We start from the raw sequence: 24,734 nt of genomic DNA, 5'->3' as shown, positions 1-24,734 counted from the left end.
ACAAACAGTTTTATATATAGAGATATGTAATTATATTTAATAATTATTACTCAAATTCATTTTCCCGGATTTTTAATAACTCTCTCAATAATAATATAATATGTAATATTTTTTCACGTTCTTAGACATCTCTTATGCATAAATTTCAAGCAAATCTTAATAATCAATTATTAACTGGCTGTAAATGCGAGTTTATCATTAATTTTGCTTAGCGACGGAAATAAACTTTTTACAAACTTTTAACTTCAGCAATCGCAACCCCTCAAATTTCTGATATACATATATTTTTTTCGAACTAATTTCAAGATGTGCTCTGGCTGTGCATTGGGCAGAGTTTGCTCGTTTCTTGCTCATTACACGGACCAACAAAGTTGACGTCGTGCAGACTTGGGATATTTTCCGAGCTGCGAGTTCATTCCACTCATTAGCATGTGCCCCGCAATTTCTCTTGGAGTCCGGATACTTTTTTCTTTTTCGTTGCGTTTCTCTGCGTTTTTCTTTAATTTTATTGATTTTTCTCAAATGCCCTGGCACTTTCTTTTGCTTCCTGCTAGCTTCACCTACTGCTAATGAGCTGCACACTTGAGTCTCTCTCTCTATTCTCTTCTTTTGTTTGACCAACGGCATGCATACCCTGCCAGAATCGTTCAACTTTGCTGACTGCTGATTATAATCAGCATAATGTGTACTCTCTTACACTTCAATAGTTCACGCCACGGATCAGTGGAGCTCGGAGTTGGATGCTGCCTGCGACTTCAGGTGAATGCGTAAAGGCGACTCGCCACGCAATGCCGCAACGGGGACTTTTTAGAGCGGCTCTTTCTTATAGGCTCTAATACCCATAATCAGGTTAACGTTAACGTTTAGTTTACCCACTGATTTGCTGGCACTTCTGCTGAGAAGCAGCTGCTGCTGCTCCCTCAGTGAATGTGTGAACATTGCTGCTTCCTAGTTGTATAATATCCATTCAAAATGGTTAAAGAAGGTATAATGGTTTTGTGCGAATGTATGTAACAGGCATAAGGAAGCCTTTTCGAGAATATATACTTTTGATCAGGACCTCAAGCTTAGTATACCTAGCCAAGTCCATTCGTCTTTATGACTATGTGAATGCATCGATATTGGAACTCAAATTGCCAAAGACTTAAAATGTATTAATCTCATATGCCATACGCTGAACGAGCCTATATTTTTTCTTTGATATCTCCTACAGGCTTCATTATTTTAATGGAAATCCATTTGTAGGCCTGGTTTTTTGAGCATAACTCGAAAATTGGGAGAGATAGATAACCAACTTATATAGTCTATACAGAATATAAATATATTTTATTTTTATTGCACACCTCACCAGATTCGACAAAACACGTTCTTCAAAGTAGAGCTTTGTGCTTTGGAATATACACACAGCTGCCTGCAATATTTATGCTCTGAAAATTTCATGAAGATCGGACTATAAACACCGAAGTTAATGAAGAACACTTTTCCCATAGTGTGTAACTAAGATATGAAAAAGAAGATGGACAGCCGCAACGTAAAGTGCCTGTACAGTATAAGGAAGCTAAAATGTTCATTACGGCAGCTTCGCGTTCGGTTCAGGGTATCTCCTAGTTGGAATGTAGAGCACTTTTGCATGTTTTTCTTGGTCTTCCGATTTGGCCCCTCGGGCGATGCTAGTGGAACAGATTTTAATCAAAAGTTTTTGGCCGGTCCGTTGTAACCCGAATCGAAAGACCTTTCTCCCGCACGTTAGCTGTTTATATAATTATGATATTTGATTTAATGACGACTTGCTTCCGAAACAATCCAATCAAAAAATTTGATTGAAGTGGGCGGCGCGGAGACCCCAGCGGCGGCTAGGCGTGAAACTATTCCAAAGGTCAGGACATCGCATCCAAAACTCGCGCACTTGTTAATGGACAACAACTATCTGGAATAGTCTGCGCTTCGAATCGTTTCAGCTGATTTACTATAATGGCCAACTAGTGCAATTTCCCAGTGAATTTATAACCACATGTTGGACGTACGTTCCACACACACACACGCACACACATACACACAATGTATCCGCGATATTAAATTCTTAATTTGCAATCATTAGCAACCCGTGAGGCACGGCACCAAGGCGGCAAATTTAATACCCATATATTGTACACACGACCGAGGCTCTGGTTCTGGATGTGGTTCTCTGTTCTCCGCTTTTGATTTTTAAATTGAAAATAATAATTTTGCGCACTCAATTTTCAGCGATTTGTCAAAACATTGTTTATTGTCCGACGCAAGAGCCGGCAAGTCGCCAACTCGCCAACTGGCTGCAAGTCGCCAGCCTGCAGATTCCCAACTCCAACTCCAAATCCAAACTCCCATCTTGGGCTCATTCACGTCCTTCTGCGCGGCGGCGCACTTTAAGTTAATTGAAATATTTCAACGATTTTTGCCCCTACCGATGGCTCAGTTGCCTGCGGTTTCTACCTGCCTTCCTGTCCTGTGTCCGTCTTCCAGGTTCCAGGGACTCTTCAACTGCTGCGGCTTGGATCAAAGCGGTTTCTTTTCCATTTTTACTCTTTGCATATTCACTTGGCCCTGGCAGCAGCCTTTTAATAGAATTCAATGCTTATTTCTATCGCATGCGATTTATTTGCTACGTATTTGAGTTCACGAATCTGGGATCGGAGATTCTCTCATCGGATTCAATATTGATTTTTATTGCCATTTGACCGCTAGGCGCCATATTGCCTTGCAATTGAGTGATTATGGCGCTGCTTCTTCCTCTTCTGATGATCCCGCAAACTGAGCGATTATTGATATGGGAAAACGTTGGCTAAATAGCTTTTAGGAAAACTAGACAACAATTTGTTTTAGTAAATTACTGCACTTCGTGAAGAACTTTGCCAGAGGATGTGGGAAAACTGTATGCCACTGGCCAAAGATTACTTTAAGTTTGTAGATTGCTTGAAGCTTTCATCATATAGCTCAATATTGCTTAAAGCAAAGTCAGTTAATTTTTATTTTACGCTTTCAAAGAGCTTTTGAGACCGTACAGCATAATTATTTCAACCAATGTGATTTTGTACAAGCTTAAAGTCGAGCTTTAATAGAGCTTTCAGGTAAAACATACTTTAGAAGAGCTTTAAGGGAGCTTTTAAAAGAGCGTTTTACAAAGTTATTTTTTAAGCTTTAAGACAGCTTTAGGTGAAGATGCTAGAGCTGAAACTCCTTGATAGCTGACATGCAGGGTTTAGTTAAGTTAGCACATATATCATTTCAAGAAGGAACTGAACAGATTTTTACCCTTCTATATTCCGACTATTGACAACTGTCAGTGCTTTTGCAGTAAAACAAAGAGAATTCATGTTTTATAAAGTTTCTGTTAATACTTTCTACGAGCTTCTCAGAAAAAATGATAAACTGCCTCTCTTTTACTGAAATAAATTGCCCAAATGTCCCGGCACACTCGGCCATTGGGCCTGCTGAGCACTTTTCTGTGTAATCCTGTGAGCTTTGTTGGCTTCTGCAACAAATTTTGCTTGTTTTGTTTCTGACAACAGCTCAGCCTTCGCCTATGCCAACTGTCGCACAGTGGGCTAAATATTACACACACACACACACCCTCTCTCTCCCTTTCTCTGGATAACTTCAGTGTATGACTGTCAGATGCGTTTGGCGTCCGGCTCGAAAGTTTATACAATGTGACGGCTATGGCCAAGACGACGGCGAACGCCCACAGAAAAGAAAAAAAGTTTTTCAGAGCGCGTAAATCTTTTGCATAATTCAGTGCCTGCTGCTTCTTGCCCGCCCTGGCCTGCTGTTGGCCATCCACAGAGCACGCTTTAAGGCGGTTTCAAGTGCCGCACTTACGTAGGAAGTGCCCCTCCCTGCTCCGCTCCAGCCCTCAGCTGAGCTGCTTGTCACACCAATAGCCTGTCCAAAAAGCAACCACGTGCCCAGCCCTACTTTGGGTCCATTCAGTTGGCCCCCTGTCTGGCAGCCCATGCCACAGACGCGGGGTTTCATGCAAATCCTGTGCGCTGTCCTTCATTGGCACCCACCCTTGTCCGCAGCTCTCCTCATCCGTGTCTCGTGCGTTTTATAGTTAAACATGCCACCCATTTAATAATCATCCCTCCTCGCATTGTCCCCCACTCACATGGAAATGATTTCTTTTTTTTTCAGCCGTCTTTTTCTTGCTACTTTCTCAGCTTCCGCTGGAACATATCCGGGACGTTTCTTATCCATTGTTGTTGTGTGCGTGTGCGTGTGCGTGTGCGTGTGCAGACTGTTGTTTAGTTGGGTCTCTTCCTTGATCCTGGTCTCTGGTCTCTCGGGGCGTCATTTGTATTAACGAAGGTGAAGGATTTTTCAATTCCTTTTTTTACTGCTACCTTTATGTCTACCTCTGCCCGATTTTTCTTCTTTGTTTTCACTTTTTATTATTCCAACCATCAGCTGGGGGTAAATAAGTTTTTGACTGCTCGCACTATGTGCTTGTCCCACTGTGCCTCTGCCGGCTATTCATCTTCATCTACGCCACGCACTTTTTTCCATTTACAGGCTCTCTTAATGTTAATTTTTTATTGCATGTAAATATTGCAAGAGAAAGGCAGCTGGATAAATGGGGCTGGGGCTTATAAACGGGTGGAAATGTTTACTTTGAGAGTGTGAGAATGGGTTGTCTTTTAAGTAAGTTTCTTGTAGTGTCAATAAGTAGGAATTATTTATGTTCTTGGCTAGTCTAAACAAGACGCAGAAATGCTTCAGCCATTCTGAGGAGCAGCTGCCTTTAATTAAACAAGAAGCAGAAGAGTTGTACAAAGAAAGATTTAAAAAAATGCATACTCATATTATTTACAATGAGAAATCACTACAAATGAAACACACCCAGTCAAGTACTCTTCATAAAATTTAATAATTGTCAATGCAAGACAGATTTTAAATAAAATGGTTATCATGCCAAAAAAAAAAACATATTATTTATTTATTTTTTCGTCCTATTCCTTTTGGAGCTCCTTTCAACTCTTTTAAAAAAATCTTATAAATAATTTTGCCGATTCAGCCGTCAACATTAGATCACATGAAGCCAATGCCACTTATCAAAGGATCTCACGTGCAATTTAACGAATTTGCCAAAACACTTACAAGGAAAATAGTTACCGAAAAAACAAAACAAAAAAGCCCAAACGTTAAACAGACAATAGACAAACATGGTCATAACTACGCAGCTGTAGCTACGAAAATCCAAAGCCTGTAATTTAAGCCAAGTACCAAGTAATTCCACATCCCAATCCCAATGCCCAGCCACATCCAGAGCTCTCAAGTGCAGGCGCTGCGCGTGCGCAGTTGCCGTTCGGCGTTCGGCACTGCGATAGTATCGATGTGCAGGAATCGATGCCTGGCACGAAATGAGACTCTCGTCTGGGCTTAAATATAATATTTGTATGCGTTATAAGCACATGGAAAGAGGGAGGGGCAGCGGGTGCAAGTATTGTTGGCAGCAGTTGCGGAAAGGCTTGTTAGACGAGGCCATGCGTTCGGACTTGGCCCCAACTGTCTGTCTGTGCTAAACAGGCATTGAGTTGTGAATAAGTGGCTCCCCTTTACACTCAGTATGGGCTAAGAGGGGGGAGGGGGGGAGGGGTTCGCCGTAGGTCATTTGGCTTCTTAAATGCAATTGAACGGTGTTCGTGCGGCATTTTTGGGCAACACTTTGCAAGTGATTCTTGTGCCTGCCTCGGTTAGCTATGCTTCCTGAATATGTTGAGTGAGCCGGGCAGGGTTGCCAGATTGGCCAAATGGATGAGTATTTAAATGAAGGAAATAGGTCATAAGGTTTAAGATTTTGAACTGGGTAGTTAGAAAAAAAAAATTGGGCAATGATTCATTTGAGATAACTGCATATATTGAGAATGATGAAATACGCACGTCCCAAACCGTAAGAACTTGCATAAGGCTAGGTGGAAAATTCGTGAAAAATGGATTAATAAATTACATTATTTGAGGATGTCTTTCTCCCCTTTCACTTTAGAAGTCATAGTAGTTACCTTTCTCTGATGTAAGATAACTACTAAACATTATATCGATAAATTCCACACGTGCAGGTGGAAAATGCGTGGTAAACGGGTTGGCAAATCACATTATTTGATCTATTTTATCTATCTATACCTTCTAGCTAAGTCACCCTTCTATTATACTTTTCTCAAGCATTGGTATCTTTGGACACCCTGGCAACACTGCTGTCCTGACACTGCCCACTTCAAGATTGATAATAAGACAGCGCCGCAAAGAGTTCCCAACAAATATCCACTAAATGGCTGAGCAGATGATCGCCCAAAGCTCAAGCGCTGTCAATTTCATTGTTTTCCGGTGTCTAAATTGTAAACCCTGGCAACCCTTGCCCGCCCGCTACGCTTCAAGTGTTGTGGCTTTCACTTTGGCACATCTTAGGCACCCATTTGGCTGTGTGAGAAGCAATTCTGCCCCGCACTCCACATACGATCGCTGAGCTGGGATTCTGTTCGGGTTCTGGCTCTCGCTCTGGTGCTGTGTGTTCGCTTTTTATTTTGCGATTTGTTCGCGATTTGACGGCGAATTTGTTACACCCACAATTGTTGTGGCAGTCACCTTTTGTTTTTGCCACTTGCGGCACTTTTGCACTTGAAATGCGATCGCCATGGATTGGGCCAAGCGAGTCCACCCTCTGGCTGCCTGCGCCGTGTCTTGGAAATGATTTATTTGAGCACGCGCGTTCGCCAGCTCGCAGAGGAGGCCACACTCCAGAGCTAGGAGCTGGGAGCTGGGAGCTGCTGCAGTTAAGTTTCCAAAACATTTCTTATCGCCAGGCAATTAATCCGTGTGATTGGCCATTTGACGCCCACGCGCTGTGGAACTCCAAGACCGAGGACTGAGCACAGTAAAAGCTCTCTCGAGTGGACAAACGCGGTACGAGTTTGCTGTTTTGTTAGAAGTTCGCTTGAATTAAAATTATGTAGGTAGTTTATGGAGCTGTCACTGTATGTTATGTTTAGAATTTTATGAGTTTTTCAAAAAATAGGGAGACAATTGCCATGAGAGAGGCATATTTTTTAATTGTTGGTCAAGTTTACCCAAATTGAATTAAGAAAAATATATTTTCTATAAATTTAAGTATAAAAAGTTTATTAAATGATCAATTATGCAAAATGGAAACAGTGGATTGAGGATCGTTTAGTGAGTTGCCCATTTACTTCTTCTTCAGGAAGGGGCTGATGACAGCTGGAGCAGCATAGGTAGAGATGGGTGCGCCATAGGGCGAGGCAGCATAAGTGGTGGCAGCGTACGGGGAGGCAGCATAGGTGGTGGCAGCATACGGGGATGCAGCGTAGGTGGTGGCAGCATATGGGGCTGCATAGGGTGCGGCATATGCCGGAGCTCCATATACAGAGGCTGAGTAGGCGGCGGGCACAGCCGAGTAGGTCCGGGCATAGCTGGCCAAAGGAGCTGCAGCAGCATATGTAGTCACTGGAGCGGCAGCGTAGGTGGCAACTGGAGCAGCCAGGTAGCCTGCCTGAGCGACAGCCACACAGAGAGCCAAGCAGATGAGGAGCTGCAGCAAAAGAAGTCGCATTTAAATCAAATTAAAGGCAAACATCTGGAGCAATTGCCAAGAGTTAACTTACTTGCATGTTGATTGTTTTGGTTTGTTGGTTTGTCAGCGACTGATGCCTTTAGCCAATCAACTGGACGCTTTTATAGGCCAGGCCAGCAAATGCGTAGGTGCGTTGCGGCTTACAGAAACGAGTTTTCGGCTTAGGGAATGCCAAACTAGAACACAATATGAACGCAATGGGATTTATTTCCATTCAAGCAAGGCGGATGCTGTCACACAGCACTTGACGCGATCTTCGGCTCTAGATAATTGTAGCCAGTTAATTGTCACGGGAAGGCGTAGCAAATGGATTAATTCTATTTCATATGCGGTGTTCCTCAAGTTTCCTTCTTGCTGACAGCTCACTTTCAAGTTCAGTTCGTTAACCCAATTTCCATGATTAATTAAACTGTCTATATTTAAACTGTGAATCGTGTTGATTCTTGGTATATGAAAAAGTGAGAGCCGTGGCCTTCAAAGAAGAAGATGCAATAAACCACATCACATAACATCACACACATCACATAATCCATAAGATAAACTCTAGTTACAGGACTTGGGATTTCCTTTCAAATACAGAGGGTTATATCTTAAAATGTATGTTATTATTGTAGTTACTAATCCAATTCCAATCCAAGCATTTATTCCCACGAACATATCAATTCTTCCCAACATCTCAATAACTCACACCTAAAGGATTAATTCTTCTTTCTTCCGGGCAATGCACCAATCAAAAGTCGAGCTCCTTCCCACATCTCCCTCCTCCCATCTAACCCCAACTCGAGCTGGTTGCTTTGTTGAGTTCTTTAGCTGAGCAAGTGACATGTTGACATTTCACGCATTTGACAGTTTAGCAGTTTAGCAATTCGCCTGGCAGAAACCACTAACAAGGTCCAAAGCACACACCAAACGCAAAGAAAAGCTGTTTTTCCAGTGGGTTTTCCACGACATTGCAAAAAATTTGCAAATCTCAAGCACACGTCTGCCAAAAAGGGACAGTTCGTTGGGCGGGCGGAGTGTTGGGTGCCGGGTGTGTGCACAGCTTTTGGTTGGTTGCACACTCACACACACTAACACACACACATTCGCACACTTTCACCGCGTGTCAACACCGTAGAAAGACTCCGTTCGCAACCGTCGCTCGCCGTCAGGCCTCAGCCCTCTGGGCGCGCCCGCATTTCGCCTTTTGCCAAAATGTTTTTATTGGAATTTTATTTTATTTCATTGGATTTTGATGGTTTCATTGTGTGTGTGTGTGTGTGTCCCAGTCGTGTAATGGAGTCACTGCGGCCACTTTGGCAGCCCCCGCCCCCGACCCAATCACCCCCTCCCCGACAGACTGCCAAACGATGCAGGCAAAATGCGTATGCAAATTTTCCTCGTTTGCCCCACCAAAAAGAAAAACCCACAAGCAGAAATTGCGCTATACGGATTTTCTTTTTTCTCATTTTGGCAATGTTGCGAGGGGTTGCTGAGTAGGGGGGGGGATGCTGCGGGGGCTGTTTAAGCGGACTCTTGGCCGTGTTTTATTTGTTGTTATAAATACACACAACACAAGGTTCACATAGGCATTGAACATTTGACATTTGCTGCTAATGAAGTCAATTGCTGTCATTTATCTTGTTATTTTTGTTGTTGTTATTGTTGTCGTTGTTGTGGGTGGGTCTGCGGTGGGTGTGGGTGTGGCTGTGGGTGTAGTGGGTTTAGGTGGAACGTGCGTTGCAGCAAAGCATGTAAATGAGATACTCGCAACATGTTCAACGCTCTGTTAGAAACTAAGCTGAGATTTGTTATGTCTATGGGGAATTTACACTCAGAGAAAAGCCAACATACCGATGCTAGAATTTATTTTAATTTGCTGTTGAGACAGACCAAGGATCAAAATTTATTTTAAGTAATGTGCACAACGATTTTAATGGCAAAAAACGGGCTCAATCAGAAATGGATATTTTGTTATCCCTACCCTATACCTGTGCTTAAGCTTGTATACTTTTGCTGGAGCACATTTTCTGCCTGCTTCATTCTCATTTCTTTATATTCCACGAATATTCCGTTCTCGCAGCTTGCACTGAATTCCACTTTTGTCACGTTTCGTGTGTTTTCACGAGTTATTAAAAATTTGCGAGCAGAGCCATTAAACCCCTGTTCATCAGCATAATCAAGTGCAATTGCGCTGAGCTGCAGCGAGTGCCACAGCCACAGATGCAAAAACAAATGAAAATACAGATGCACACAAAGATACAGATACAGATGAAGATACAGATGCACACAAAGATACAGATACAGATGAAGATACAAACTCAGATTCAGCTACACACAGGCATATGGCACACATTTAGCTGAGACTCGCACCCTGAACCCGATGATCTGGCCTTTTGCCAGTTGTCTGGCATGTGTTGCCAGTTGGCGTCAGATACAAAAGACTCTTCCTCTCTCCCTCTCTCTCTCGCTCTCTCTCTCTTCTTATCTCTCTCTCGCTGTCTTGAGGTCGAGGTATTTAGATCAGGCAACATTATACGCTGTAATCGCTTTACAGACGGCCGCTGCACGTTTCGAGCAAATTGTAGTTGCATGCGGCAGACATGCGACTGGGGCAACGTCACCCGTTAACCCCTCTACTCCTCTTCGCACCACTCCCCCCTTCCCATCTTTCTCAATTGCTTTGCATTTAAATGATGCATTTTTGCATGCATGCTTTGGGGCCACGCTTTGCGCTACATTTTATTCGCAATGCTACAAAAATTGACCTTGTAAGATTGTAAATTGGGCGCGTCGGTTGAAGATCGCGTCTAGAATTATTCTGGAATGTGTCTAGCTAAAAGTGCGTAAGCGTGGTGGGCACTAAGCGTGGTTCCCAACTAGACTCTATAAAGGAAATTCCATTCAAACGAACTCGCTCGAATTCGCTCGTGCTGCTGTCTTTTGTTGCAAATGGACTCACTTAAAGCTAGGGGTCTGACATTTTTAAGGGGATTCTCTCAAGGATAACCTACCCAAACGCTCTTAAAGGAACTCGCTCGTGGCCTTTAACAATTTGAACCCATTAAGAAGTTATGAAATAATTACCGCTACAAATTACAACTTAATCAGGAATTGACCTACAACACGAATGCGATTAAAGTAAAACTGAAAATAGGCAACGACTGAAAGGATGGGGTGAGGGAGAGAGAGCTGGATGCGGGGTAACGGGTGACAAGCAAAGGTCACTCAATGTCCATGACGACTGCAAATGGGAATGAGTATGAGAATGAGACAGACGACTGCGTCTGTCGAGGGCGACAACCACGAACCGGCGACCAGCGACCGTCGACCGTCGTCCGACTGACCGCACGAACAAATGAATGGGCAACGGGTGGTTCGGCGGCAAAGGTCAGTTTCGGTTTCTGTGACAACAACAACAACAACAACAATCGCTGGGCAAACATAATGGGTAAATACATAAAAACTGTGTACAAGGGTGTCGAACGGAACCCCCTTTCAACGAAAAAAAGGGCTTGAGCAAAGGGTTAGCGGGCCGGCCAAAGGCAACTCGAATTTATTGTTGTTTTCGTTTTGTTTCTGGCAGCGGCTGCAAATCAATTAAAGCAGTTGCAGACCGGTTCGGTTCGTTGGCTTATTAACAGGTTGACCCAGGTCAGGCAGCAGCATAGAGACCAGGAGCTGGGGGGTTAAGATATCAGCAGGGCCATTAAACTAAGCAGCCGGAAAGACGGCAGCTCAGCGAGCCAATTGCCTTTTGAGCGCAACAAAAAAAAATAACAACGGAAATGCTTACTTTAAAGAAAAAGCACAAAAAAATGAAGTAGAAAAAAATGGCAAAGCAAAGGAAACGCAAAGTCCTTGTCGAGGGGTTGGCCGGCAATAAAAATTGCGTTGTCTTCTGCATAAGTAGTACAAAATATTTTGCAAGATATTTTTATTGCATTATTTTTGGCATTTGATTTTGAAGATTGGCTACGGGTCGGCGGGCAAAACAGCACCTAATAATATAAAGACGGATAGGCGAGGGGATCTGGCAGAGACGGGCTGCCCCAGGAACGTGTGGCAATTAGAGTAGCTGCTGCCTGTTTTGTTGCACGACTTGTTGAACACTCGCTGGCTGCAGCAAATGGGGCTACTTAGAACTCAGATATCCTTCAAAGGTTCATTCTGAAGGCTCTTCAAGACGTGCATTGGGTGGGATATATGGGTCAAATGCTGGCCAGATCTTTGAACCAGGTCATTGGGAATTCCTTGGAGTACCCTGGAATTCCAAGCTCAATTTCCCTAACTCTCCCAACTCCGGCTTTGCTTAAATGTCCAGCAAATGATAGCTCTGCCACTGAAAACTGGAACTCAATTCGCTGGATCTTTCACTCCCTCGAAGCTGCATACCACTGAGAGTAATACACATAACAATTGCTGCATGCAGCATCTTGCCATTTCTTTTATATACCCTTTCCTTGGCCCCATACAACAGCGTGTCTAATTTTTGATTATTTTGCAATTTACATATTGAATTACTTCCATACACGAGCACGCAGTTATGGAGGTGGGGGAAGCGCTACATGTTCATCCACGCTGGCAATAAAAAACAAATCAAATTTCAGTTGAGTTTTTCCCAAAAGGAACTGGGCACAGCGCACGGCAGGAGTGCAATTGCAGGCAATTGTGGTGCCAAGTAGAAGATGGAAGAACGGAAGGTGGCGGCTGGCAATTGGAAGATGCTGTTGACGCGCTTCCCACACGCCCGTGAAACCCACAACACGATCAGGCGAGACCCATCGGGACAACAGCCACAGCCACAGCAACAAGGTGATCATGTGGCGCTACAACGGATCCCTCGTCATGTTGCCAAGCATTGCCAAAAAGTCAGTCAGTCAATTTCCAGGTTCTTCCACTCGTTCTCTGGATCCAAGCACCTAGGCTGGCGCTCGCGAAATAAACGATTATCATCCATTATGAGCTGTTTTTCCCCCTGTAGTGCCTGGACAGAGGCAGAGGCAGCTGCTGTCCATATAGTTTGGCTGTGTGTAGTCGTATTCTTATAAAAATGTTTGTTTTACTACGTGACCGATAAGTTTGTGGGTTAGGGGACGAGTTGTGGGGAACGGGGCGGGTTGAGCTGAGCGCCGGGCAGCTGATGCACAGAATGCGATACACACGCGATGTTTAGTCCTGGGCATTGTCTGCACTTATTATTGTTGCAGTTGTTGTTGCGGCCACAGATGATCTACATGAGGCAGCAGCGGCTATGTTGCAAGCTGCAAGTGCTGCATGGGGCCGTTGTGGCAGGCGCTTGCAGAAGCAACACGTTGGGTTACAAAGTTCAATTGAGTTGACTTCTTTCCCATTCCTTTTGGCTCAGTTCAGTTCATATGCATTTGCATTGGTCACGTTCTGGAGCGTGTAATATTTTTGCTTATCTTCCAAACAAATATGTACAAATATGAATTTGAGTGGAGCGACGGTGGCTACAGTTGAATCGAGGGGGAAACACGGAGCTAAGCGTGTGCTAGAATAAAATATGTGGGGTATCCGCGCATTTATATGCATGGCTATGCAAATATCGACTAAAGAGCGTAGATCTTAGCCCAATTATCAAACTTTAAAAGAAGTTTAATAGCTCTTAATCGATATTTATTGATTTTGAAGAAAATAAATTGACTCGATATTCGATAGCCTCTACAGTGCCTGTATTGCCTTGGGCTCTTCAGTTTTGTCAAGCAAAGGTAAAAACCCCAAGGAAACCTTTTCTAATAAGTTGTGCTGATAGACATCCTTTCTAAAGCCTGTTATTCCAATAACAAAGGGCATCTACTGTTCTTGCTCCCTTAAGTCTAATTCTTATGAGTTCGATTTATATGCAAGGCGCCACACTTGGATCCCAAAGCACCAACTAACCTAGATCTATGTCGCTTTAAGTAAGTTTAACCTCTGTTATTTTCAAATATTACTGCTTGTTTCCAATATGCTAAATTTTAGTCAGAGTTCCTTATGCGAAAATCCAGCTAAGCACCTCTCTGTTAGGTAGCTGCTCATCAACAGAAATGACACTTATAATAGCTTCCGCTTTGCCCACTCTTCTGCCTCTCCGTTGAGCACGCCCAACTTGGAGCAGGCAGCCAGATTGTATGACAATCAGATAATAATACCTCTGAGATACAAGCACACAATTCCCTTTATAACCTAGGCATATACCCTGGCATTGAGCCCAATTGCGTTGACAGGCGCCGCATGCTGCCCCCCCTTACACCCACTCTCCGCCTGGTCCAGTTTTGGGCCCAGGCTTGCAAATTTATGCTGGGAATATTTATGACACGCAACTTGTACACCCGCTAAACACAACAACAAACAGACAAACAAAACGTCACCCCATGCGCGCCAGCAGCCAATAAACTAAACGCTACAGCCCCCTCGAAGCAGCCAACCCCCGCCACCCAACTACAACCCCCCTCCTGTGACGGTCTGCGGCCATTGTCGTGTGCCAAAAAAGAAATGTGGAAGCTTGCGAAAAATCGGCTTTACCCTAATTTAGTTTGGCTTTCACTTTCATAATTTTTGGCAGCGACTTTCACCCCAAGTGAGCAGCGGGCCGGAGCCACCCTTAGGGTTTGGGGTGTTCCATTTCACGTCATCGCTTTGATTGCAATTCAATTGCGAAATTGGCAAAAACATCAATTTCATGCCGCCGCAGAACAATCATCAAGTGCCGGCCCATTACGTAATCAGCAACAATGAGGGGGTGTGCGTGCGCGTCTGTCTGTGTGTGTGTGTGTGTGGTATAACAAGTATTAAGCAAACATGTTGCCCATATCCTGTCACAGGCTCAACGAACCCCATAAAGGATACTTAACTCGACTTTACACAATCTGATTTTCGGCTTGCAAAAATTTTTCCGCTCAACATTTTTCCAACGTTTGCCAATTTTCCAACTGTCTCTGGGCTCGTCAGGGGTGGGTTCTTGTTGTGGTTGTAGCTGTTGATTTAGTGATGGGATTTGTGGGTTGCAACCCGAACATCAACAAACGCCGCCCAATTGTTGTTCCAAGGCAACCAGGAAATATTGATAAACGTTCGAATTGCCACAAAAAAGTTAAATAGAAAGAAGAAAATTTGCATTAGAATGGCCAACAAGTGATTGAAAGGCGCAGGGGAAGGGAGCAGCAGGATTGGAGTGTGACCAGCTGCCAGTTGGTGAAAGGGCTGGCTGCTCATTTAGTGCAAATTTTGGCCCAATTAGCTGTTGAGGTCGGTTAAGTGCCACACAAATTGCAGCCAGGCGAAAGGTAATTGTTATTAGGTGACGTTTCATATTATGTCCGTGAGCGGGAGTCTAAGATTCAGATTGCTTTTGGCTATCAAAGTGGATGTTGGCAAATTAAAGCTAATCTCTGCTTTTTATTAGCCTCTTAAATGGTGGCTGTTGGTCAGCAATAATTGAACACAATCGGATACTGTGCGAAGAGCGTGCAACTTAGATGAATATTTAGTTATTGTTATTAGCAAACGATTTAAATAGGCTTGTTAGAAAGCCAGCTACTTAAACATTCTACTACTTATATAGGGCCCAAGAAACTCTGGCCTGAGGTTCAAGTTAATAACTTAAAAAAAAGATAGCAAGCCAACTTCTTACGCTCTCTACTATAAAGGTCCTAAGATAATCTAGCCTTGGTTTCCAATCCTTTGCTCAGTATTTAGGGCTAGTGCACTTTGTCATCTAAGGAACTACGAAAGTTCGAGTGCGAATCCCATGATAAGAAAAAGTGATTTGTTCCTCTAATGTTGGTCTCCAAATGTATTACCATCAAAAATGTTAAGAATAATAACGTTTTTTTAACGGTTTTTAAAACATTCAATTAAGGAAACTTAAGGGATCTTCTTCACAGAACTTTCCAAGCTTACAAAATTTGAATTGAGGATCAAAAAAGATTCTTGCATAACTTTTGAAGCTTTCCAATGCTTTTTTCAATAATTAAGTAGGTGTATATATTCTATATCTGAATAAAAGATTTAATGAGAATCAAGAACACGATTCATGGATCGTCTTCTTTACCTTAACTAAAACTTCTGCTAATCGATTTTAAAAATTTTAATTTGAGATGAATAGATTCTTGAATCATTTTTGAAGCTTATAGGCTATGTTCTGTACCTCAACAGAAGATTATAGGCGAATCGGGAAAATGATTTAGAAGTATAAGAAATAATTATGATATACTTTACATGCCACATAAAACTAGTTTATATAGTAGGAAAGCTGGCAAAGCTTATAGAGCTCTCAAGGAAATATCCCCCCTACATTGAATATCAATAAGCCCCACCGAGTATTTTTGCTCATTTAAATGCCAATTGTATATTCGATCGAGCACACATTTTTTCGCATATAAGCCACATGGTATTGGCTGCTGTCCAACCCGGAGCTGCTCTTCAGCTGCAAGGAAATACAATAAAAATATATTTACAAGCAAAAGTAGAGGAGAGGGCGGCAGGCAGCAAGCTTAAACGTAGTTGTCAAAGCGTCAGCCATTCAAATGGAGCGCACATTTGGTAGCATCTAACCACACACACACACACATACACACAGTGTGTAACCCCATCCACCAAGGAAGGCCAACCTCTCCTTGCCTGCCGCCAACCCGCAAAGCTGCCTGGGAGCCCAACAGCAGTTGGCTGCCATTAAATATTCAATTCAATTCCCAATGAAGGCAGAGTTTTTATTTCCTCTCCACATCTGACTCCTCTCTCGTCCCGTGTTTCCTTTTGCTATCCTATCGTATCGTATCCAAACTGTCGACTCTATTCGATTTGTATCCGAATGTCATTTTTTATTTCGCATCTTTTGCATTTTATTTGTTACATTTGCGCTTATTGTTGCAGAGAATCCTTCGTTCGATACGTACATAGAGCCTCCTCCAGCGTCCCTTCTTATATATTGAAAGAGAGCGGGGGAGAGAGAGAGCGCGCGAGAGAGAGAGAGAGAGAGAGAGAGCGGCTGGCATTTGGCTACGCAACTCCATTGACAATCCATGTGGCCATGTGTTGAGGATGTACATTTCGGCGCCCAGCTCCAGTGCGGCTGGGTCCTGGCCAATGGGAATCGTGCAAGCTGCCATCGGATTTAGCCCACAATTTTTGTTTTTTTTTTTGTTTTTTGTCCAACCATTTCTTTGTCACTCATGCGATATCTCGAGTGTGTATATAGAGCAGGGCGCGGGGCGGGGTGTATGGGGCGTGAGATATGCTTGGGTAAAAAGTTTTTCAATTGATTTTATGCTATTTTTCGTCTTCTCTTTATTTCCGACCGGGCACGTAGCCCTCTGATAGCGAGGAGTTTGAGAAATTGGTTGAAATCAATTGGATTTGCGCGCGGCTAAAGTTTGACTGACAGCAGCGGCCGCCGACCGCTAGATGGCGCCAGCCCCCACCTGCTCCAAAGACCCGCGATTACCATTAACATTTTCAATATACTCGCCACGGGTTTGGGGGCCATAGGCGCAATGGGTTTTTGTTTTGCACTACGAATGGCAGCTGATTTGGGATTTACATAATTTTATGTGAATTCCGAATGCGCCTAAAAGCCGATGAGTGCTCGCTGGAAAAACTATAAGGGAAAAAAATGCAAATAAACATATAATTGGCAACTTTTGCAAGCTGATTATCTGATTTTCTTCTATCTAAAGAAATGAGTTGGATTTATCAATCACAGTTGCATTTAAATAAATATATTATTTCATACAAGTATATCTCCGCCTTCTTTTATTAAAAAATTTATTTGTTTATTTATTTCATTTTTCCAATAAGTTTCGATTGTGTGCGCCACGCCTGCACTTACTTAAGTGGAAATCTGCCACACGTGCCCATCAAATCAAATTTGAAACGTTGCCAAAGACGCAGCTCGAGTGCCACGCCCCACCCCATGCCAGCCCATCGCAGCCCAGGCTCAATTTTCATGTGGCGGCGGTTCACTTAAGAATAAAATAACAACAAAAATGAAAGTGAGGGGTTTGCCTGTAAATATGCAAATCAAAATCTCTTCAAACTCTCCCCCTCTTCAGTTTTTCCCATTTTCTTTGAATGTCTGGCAATGCTTGACACGTGACTATTAAAAATGTACAGAAATTAGGTGTCCAACAAAATGTCCAAAAGAGTTTTTGCCGTACACAAAATATTTTGGTATGTGAAAATTTGAAAATGGGAAAATAATCAGCCAGCGTTAGAAAATTTGTACTCTGTTTGAAACAAGTTGACAGCTCTTCCTGCAGATTTTCCGCTTAAAGTTTGGTCCAAACGCGCGGCTCCGGCCAAAAGGAAATTGGTCATTAGGTGCAGCGTGGCTGGGCTTCAAGTCTGGGGCCGACTTTACGTGGCTTTCGGCCATTACGGGTGCAAAATAAAGTAAAGAAAAAACCGTTGGAAAAACTTGCGCTTTTCCGCTGTTTAACACTGAAAATTCATTGTGCGGCGGCGACGACGGCGGCAAAAAAAAAACGTGGCAAGCAAAAGGAAAAGCCCGGTCCAGCCTGGCAAACTGTTGTTCAAAGTCAAGGCAAAATCTTAAAGTAATAAAGTAGCCGTCGCGGCGGCGAGGTCAACGCCGCGTGTGAATGACCTTTAAGTGACCTGCTTCTCTTGGCCAATTGCCGGCTCTTTCCTTCGCGCTTCCTTTGCCGGCAGCTGCTGCTGGCCTTGGCCGAAAAAAAGAAATTAAATTAAATTAAATTAACAGCTTGCTTGACCAACCGCTCGAGCTGTCACTTTAATGTTGGCATTTTTTTTGGGGCGGTTTCTTTTTTCTTTACAAAACCTCCATTTTGTATTCAAACATTTTTTAAATGTTGAGTGCCATTCCCCCCGCCTCCTAACCATCTCTCACGCTCTGTTTGCGCCCCTCTTTTGAGTGTCATTTTTCTGCAAGTGGGCCCCTCCCTCCACCCCCTGCACTGCTGAGTGCAGTTTTCAAGTCTTTTTGTAATAATTTAATACCTTTGTGAATGCTTTGGGGCGCTGCCGAGTGGCTCACTGAAGGGTTTTTTGGCCAACTCTTTGTGAATTCTTTGCCAAATAGTTGGGACAAAAGAGTGCCGACCACTTGCCGGGTATCCTTTGGCTCAAAACTAAATACTTTATGTAAATAAAATCATTATTTGCTTTGGTTTTTCCATAAAGCTGGCATTTAGATAAATTACTCGACTGTGTAAAATAATATTAGAAAATAAAAATGAATATTGGAATTATTACAAATTGTTAAATTTAGCGTTAATCAAATTTAGGAGATTAAGCCTTTTGCACTTAAATCAAGCACAATCAATCTACTGGAGTTAAGATTTCTAAGGCTAACTAACATGCAATTTCCAGTTTTAGGAACTATATCCGAAAAGTCTAAATATCCAAAGAACAAGAACCAATCACACAGAACGCTTTGCTCCTTCAAGTAAACATTATAATTATTAAATACCATGTTTAAGAGTATTGAGTGTAGCTTAAAGCAAATGAATGTTATTACCAATATTAATCTATAAATATTTTTAAGCAATAATAAATGTAAGCTTTACATTCCTTTTTAATAATCTTTATAAATCACACTATGGAGATTTAGTCTTATGTAATTGAGCTTCCCTTTGAATCACATGGCGTATGCGTAATGTACGACAACTCGTACGTCATATGCTCGTTTATGCGCTATATGTAAAAGCATTGGGCCACTCCCTAATCTGCACCATGTATAAGTACATATGTATACATGTGTGTGTATGCATTCTAACATGCGGAGGCGCCAGCTTGAACATAGGCGACTCGGACGTAAAACGAATATGAACCCATTTCAGTCATACGCATTTAAAATGAGTGTATGTATATGTTAAATGGGTATATATAAAGTGTATGTGTGTGTGTGAGTGTGTGTATGTGTGTGTGTGTAGTAGCATGCTAAAATAAACCTAAACATGATGCAAAACACAGCAACAAACTCATTCGTTTTCTCATTCGTCGTTTCATGGGTTCTCGGCAACACATTAAGTCCAAAAAACGAATGGATGAGAGTTAAAATGAGCCACACACATATATAAACACACACACACTTACACATGCACATACACACTGCAAGTAAGCATAAGTACGCAGCGAGTACAGCGCACACTGCATGAATAAATCACACGAAATGCGAACGAACCGAGCGAGGCTCACATTCACATTCACACTCACACTCGTACTCGTACTCACACTCACACTGGCTTACCCACTCGTACACACAGTCATCTGCTCTCTACATACATTCACTCTTTCAGCAGCAAATGCCCCACCCCGCCCACACTTAAAAATCCCACAACAGGCAGCAGCAGCAGCACCAGCCGCAAACAGTAAAAATACGAAGAAACGTCTAGAGAGAGCGCGGTGTGGTTGGCATGGGGCGGTGTGCGGGCAGCGAGGCAGACAGCGCAAGACACGCAGACGACAAAAAAGGCGGAGTCTAAAAACTGGGGAGCACGAAATAACAACAACAACAACAGCAACAGCAGCAACGGCAACAGACACGAAAAAGGAAATAAAAAACAAAAACATGTAAGACACACACACACACTCGCATACATACATTCACACATTAAAAGCGCCAACGCCAACTCGTGTGCAACAAAGCAACAAAAACAACAACAACAATACACACACACACACACATACGGCCTCGCATGCGCTGCGATTGTGTGTATGTGTGTGAGTGGAGCTCACTCGCATCTCTCTCACAGCTGAAGCGAGCGAGCGCACCAAAAAAAAAAGTAGAAAAAAAACGAGCGCAAATGCTGCGCTGACGTCGCTGCTGGCGTCGCAGTTGACGCTGACGTCGCGTGTATGACGAGCACTTCGCAAACGCATTGCACATTCATACGTGAACGGTGAGGGGGGTAGCGGTGGCGCTGCCGCCTGATTCGTCTGCATACATACCTACATGGGTGTATATATGTGTATATATATGTAAATACATGTACATATGTATGTATATGTCCTCAGCTCCTACTGTTTGCAGCAGCAGCTCTTTGGCATTCGCTTCGTCTTGGCTTGGAAAATTGTTCATGTGTTTTTATTATTATTGAAGGGAGTAGCGGGAGGGTGCCTAGCGAATAAGGCACAGGGATACGGATGTAGTTCCGGCGTAAGCTGGGACGAGGCAAAGTCCTCGCATATTTCGAAATTAAATTTATGTTTGTATGCGTGGAAAGCGGAGTTAATTGCTAAAATACTAAAGGAGCAGGAAGATAAATGCTCTGGGGGGCAGGCGCAGTCCTTCGAGAAGGATGGCGGCAAGTAAATAAAGAAGCGTCTGCAGATGTTGACTAGGCAACATAATTAGAAAGCGAAAGCTTCAACGATTTTTTATTTATCATATTATATAAAGCAAAAGGATTTTAAATGGATTTTAATATATTTTAAAACTCCTTTATTTATTCATTTATATAAAGCAAAAGGTTTATTATTGAATTTTAATATATAATGTTGTTCGTAAGGATTTTTTATTTATTAATTTATATAAAAGGAGTTTAACTGTATTTTAATATATGCTTAAGATTTTCGTAAATGTCATATATTTATTTGTTCTTATATATGTTATTTATATGAATATTATAATAGTTATATATTATAATGTCTTATCTGATTTGGAATTGTCCTATTTTTGTTGCATTATCTTAGATTATCTTATGTTATGTTATCTAATCCTGTGATCCTTACTAATTTGCTTTCTGTAGTATAAAAAAAATAGGTATTAGTAGAGTTTATAATACCTATTAATTTAGATATATTATTAAAGTTAGGTGTATAATTTATGTACTATGCATTATTATAAAATGGGTTTTTAAAAATTCCTAACACTTCAGATGGGAAACCCATTCCACAATCTTTTGACATACTCTAGAAAAATTTGCACTTCTCTTAAGATAAAATAAATTAAAGCACAGAAATACGACTAAGTTGCCACTAAAAATTCAGCATAGCAAATGCTTCTTACTGAACTGCGAAAACAAATTTCGCAAATACAAAACGGAAATGTTTCCGACTCCCAACGTGGAGCCGAGCCAAAGACAATGGCAAGTCCTTCACTTGAAAGGAGAGCCGAATGAAAATAAATTAAAATACATGCGACTTAAGGCGCAAAAAGAGAGAAAAGGAATACGCAAATCTGTGCATTTGTAAAAGGAAGTGAAATCCTAAACAAAATATGCCAGCCGACGGAAACATGCCGGACTCCCGACCCGGACTCCGGCTTGTCCGCAGCCCAAATCGAACCTGGCTCCCTACAGCGTCGCCTTCCAGTGTTAAATGAATGGAAAACTCATCCAACTGACGACGTTCTGTCTGTGCGGGAAAAAAGCGCTCAGTGCGCTAGTATGTGTGAGAGACGGCGCAGTCGTCAGAGATAGAGAGAGAGAGAGAGAGAGAGAGAGAGAGAGTGAGCGAGAGGGGGAGGGAGGGAGTGGGAGCGAGCGAGAGAGCGCACGCAGTCGTCAGCTCACGGAGCGTATGAGTTATTTATTTGAGCGCTTTTCTATTTGGATGTTGCCTCCAGCTGGTTTTCTTTTTATTTATCCGCACTTTTCTTATGTATTCGTGGAGACATATAGTGAAAGGGTTAAAAACCCTTGATCTTTTTGCACCCCACCCCCGCTGCTCAACCCTCTCTCTAACACTTACTTGAACTTTTCTCGTATAAATTATTGATTAATTCACTTGGCTGGCCAAGCGGCTGATGGCATAGGAATAGTTTCCCTTAAAGCGTAGGCTCTTTAAGAGCTGCCCACAAAGAAAAGGGCAAAGCTGCTTACAAACTTTAAAGATGCCACCAAGAACTCTTGAAGTTTCTAGTCTTAACAAATTTGAAATTCTCTCTACAAATATATTTAAATATATTTCCCCCAACTGAAGCTAGTTTTGTCTTCGAATTTCGACATGGGGTGCATCTATAAGCTACTTAATTTTTAACGCAAGGCCCTGAGGGGTTTTAGTCCCAAAAAAGAGCTCATTATGTTGGCGAACCCTTTGCTCGCCCGTCAAATGTATTCAGCGCCATTTTGATGGGCACCTGCGAGCACTTAACCCCCAACCCCGAGGCGAGGCACAAGCCCATTGCTGATTATCTCCTCTTTGAGCCTTTGAGTGATTTAGTGTGATTTCTCATACGAATCAATGACAGTCCCGGAGCCTAATTGATAATGTTACAAGCCATCGAATCACTGCCTTTTTCCTTTCCCCAACTCATGCCCAAGTCAGTTGTGTGCGACGCGAATCAATCAGCTTGGCATTTGGGCAAATTAATTTCTCACATTTTTCTCTGCCTTCGCTGAAAGTGAAAAGGTTTCCTCATTGATTCTACCCCCTTCCCTCTCCACCTCTCTATCTATAGGTAGGTGTTGTTTTCTGCACTTTTCAAGTTTTGTGGGTGGGCTTTGGGGTAGCTGCGTTTATTGTTTGTCAAAATTCAATTAAATGATTAAAGTGCCCCTTAAAAGTTTTGGACTTTAGTTTGGATTTAGAAGACCTGGTCGGGGAGGGGAGAGGTGGTCTCGTTATGGGCCCAGCTAATTGTATACAATTTTGGGTGCTTAATTAATGTAATGAATCTTCCACTTCTACTTGGGCTGATTATGTAATGCCTTGGCAAATCAATCAAACTACTTATTATTTAGGAGGCACTTGCTTATCCCTTCTTCCCCGGGCTCTTAAGCCGCACTTAATATCCATCAAATAGCTGTCTTTAGCGGCTCACTTACATAATAGCCCATATCACCACCAACAACTATGAGTAATATCTCCGGCAACAACAACAGCAACAGCAATAAACGTGCCGTCGATCGCGTCGATTGATCATTTAGCAAAAGCCAACTTCAGTCTTGAAGTTTGAGCTTTATTCCCCTCAACTTCCCCACCCTTTCCCACTATCTATGCACCCACTACAATTTCTCGCCTCTGGTAGCTCCCAGGCATTGGCTACGAGTACTTTTTGAGGTGTTTTTCCATGCTCTGTGCCACAATTTGTTGCCTTCACCCCCTTTTTTTCTGACGCTTGGTGCCTGGCCAAATATTTAATTTATGACTTTGGCGATATTTTCGCCTTTGCATTTAGCTGAAATGTTTTGTGTGCCATTCATTCGAGGCGCTACACAAGTTGGATATAGGCGAAATTTTGGAATTTAGAGGAAAATATATCAAGTTATTATACATTAAATATTAAAAGAGTAAGGAAGTATGGGAGGTATCTATACAGATACACCAAAGACAATTTCAAAAGCTTTAAACATGTTTAAACAAAATTATTGTGAGGCTACCAGTTCAAATCTTTTCTTTGGTTGTAGCACTTCGATGCATAAACGGATGAATTAATATGAGAGGACCACTCGGAAATAGATTTTTAAATATATATGATGTCTAGTAAGAAGCTATCGACTTATAAAAGTTTTGTTTAGTTTGCATGACTGCGAAACTTCGACAACTTATCTGACAGATAAGTAAGATAGAAAACGATAAGCAAAATTCACAAAATACTCAAAAATGCATTAGATTTTGTGTAACATAAAGTTCCCATATAGTATCTATCTTTTCCAAGTATACCATTTACATTGCATACAGCCGAAATATAAATATTGTGATAGCTCGATATAATCTATACTCTACAAATATAATATAAATATAAATAATCTGATTCTTAAAATTCTTATCTTATTTCCAAGGCCTTTTTAATGTTAAAGTATTATTATCCTCGCTTTAACCCAGCTACACATATTCTCCACATAAACCAACTGCGCAAATTTTACTTTCAAGCCCCCTTTTCCATTTGTAGGGGCTTTCGAAAGTCAATATAACGCCCATTTTTCCGAAGTGCTCTACTTTGGTAGTGCTAATTTACTAATGAGACTCTGATTTGTTTGGCATTTGGCTGGAAGTTGGATCGTGGGGCATATATACATATATATGCTTGTGCTATAGAGGAAAACTTCATCGAACGAGGAGAAACACTTTTGATGACTATGATTTATTTGGCGAGGCATTTGATTTGGCCAGCTTGGGCCGCAAACATTTACTTAGCCGGCACTCGTTAGGGCCAAAAGACAGAGAAGCGAACTGCAGAGAGAATAAATGAGTGCAGACAGAAGCG

The 24,734-nt window shown here is 42.2% G+C and overlaps 1 protein-coding gene and 1 long non-coding RNA gene across 4 annotated transcripts; one reads left to right on the top strand and one right to left on the bottom strand.

Moving 5' to 3' along the window:
• Window positions 1-7,085: 7,085 nt before the first annotated feature.
• LOC135426685 (uncharacterized) lies at window positions 7,086-12,665 on the top strand. Of its 3 annotated transcripts, none has more exons than XR_010435931.1 (2): window positions 7,086-7,200; window positions 12,226-12,665. It is a non-coding gene; the product is annotated as an uncharacterized LOC135426685 (long non-coding RNA). The 3 variants fall into 3 exon arrangements; XR_010435932.1 differs by having other exon boundaries at window positions 7,087-7,200; window positions 12,142-12,665; XR_010435933.1 differs by having other exon boundaries at window positions 7,098-7,200; window positions 12,135-12,665.
• LOC135426789 (cuticle protein 16.5-like) lies at window positions 7,214-7,655 on the bottom strand. The gene is made up of 2 exons (XM_064680083.1): window positions 7,650-7,655; window positions 7,214-7,576 (listed from the first exon to the last, which is right to left on the bottom strand). The coding sequence occupies exons 1-2, from the start codon at window positions 7,653-7,655 to the stop codon at window positions 7,214-7,216; spliced, it is 369 nt and encodes a 122-aa protein (XP_064536153.1).
• Window positions 12,666-24,734: the final 12,069 nt, after the last annotated feature.

Source organism: Drosophila montana, unplaced genomic scaffold, assembly GCF_035044405.1.
Source record: "Drosophila montana isolate Dmon_TW-CO22-7 unplaced genomic scaffold, ASM3504440v1 contig_2081_1, whole genome shotgun sequence".
Classification (NCBI taxonomy): domain Eukaryota; kingdom Metazoa; phylum Arthropoda; class Insecta; order Diptera; family Drosophilidae; genus Drosophila; species Drosophila montana.
The sequence above is the reverse complement of the archived record's forward strand: the minus strand, read 5'-3'. Positions and strand labels throughout refer to the sequence as shown.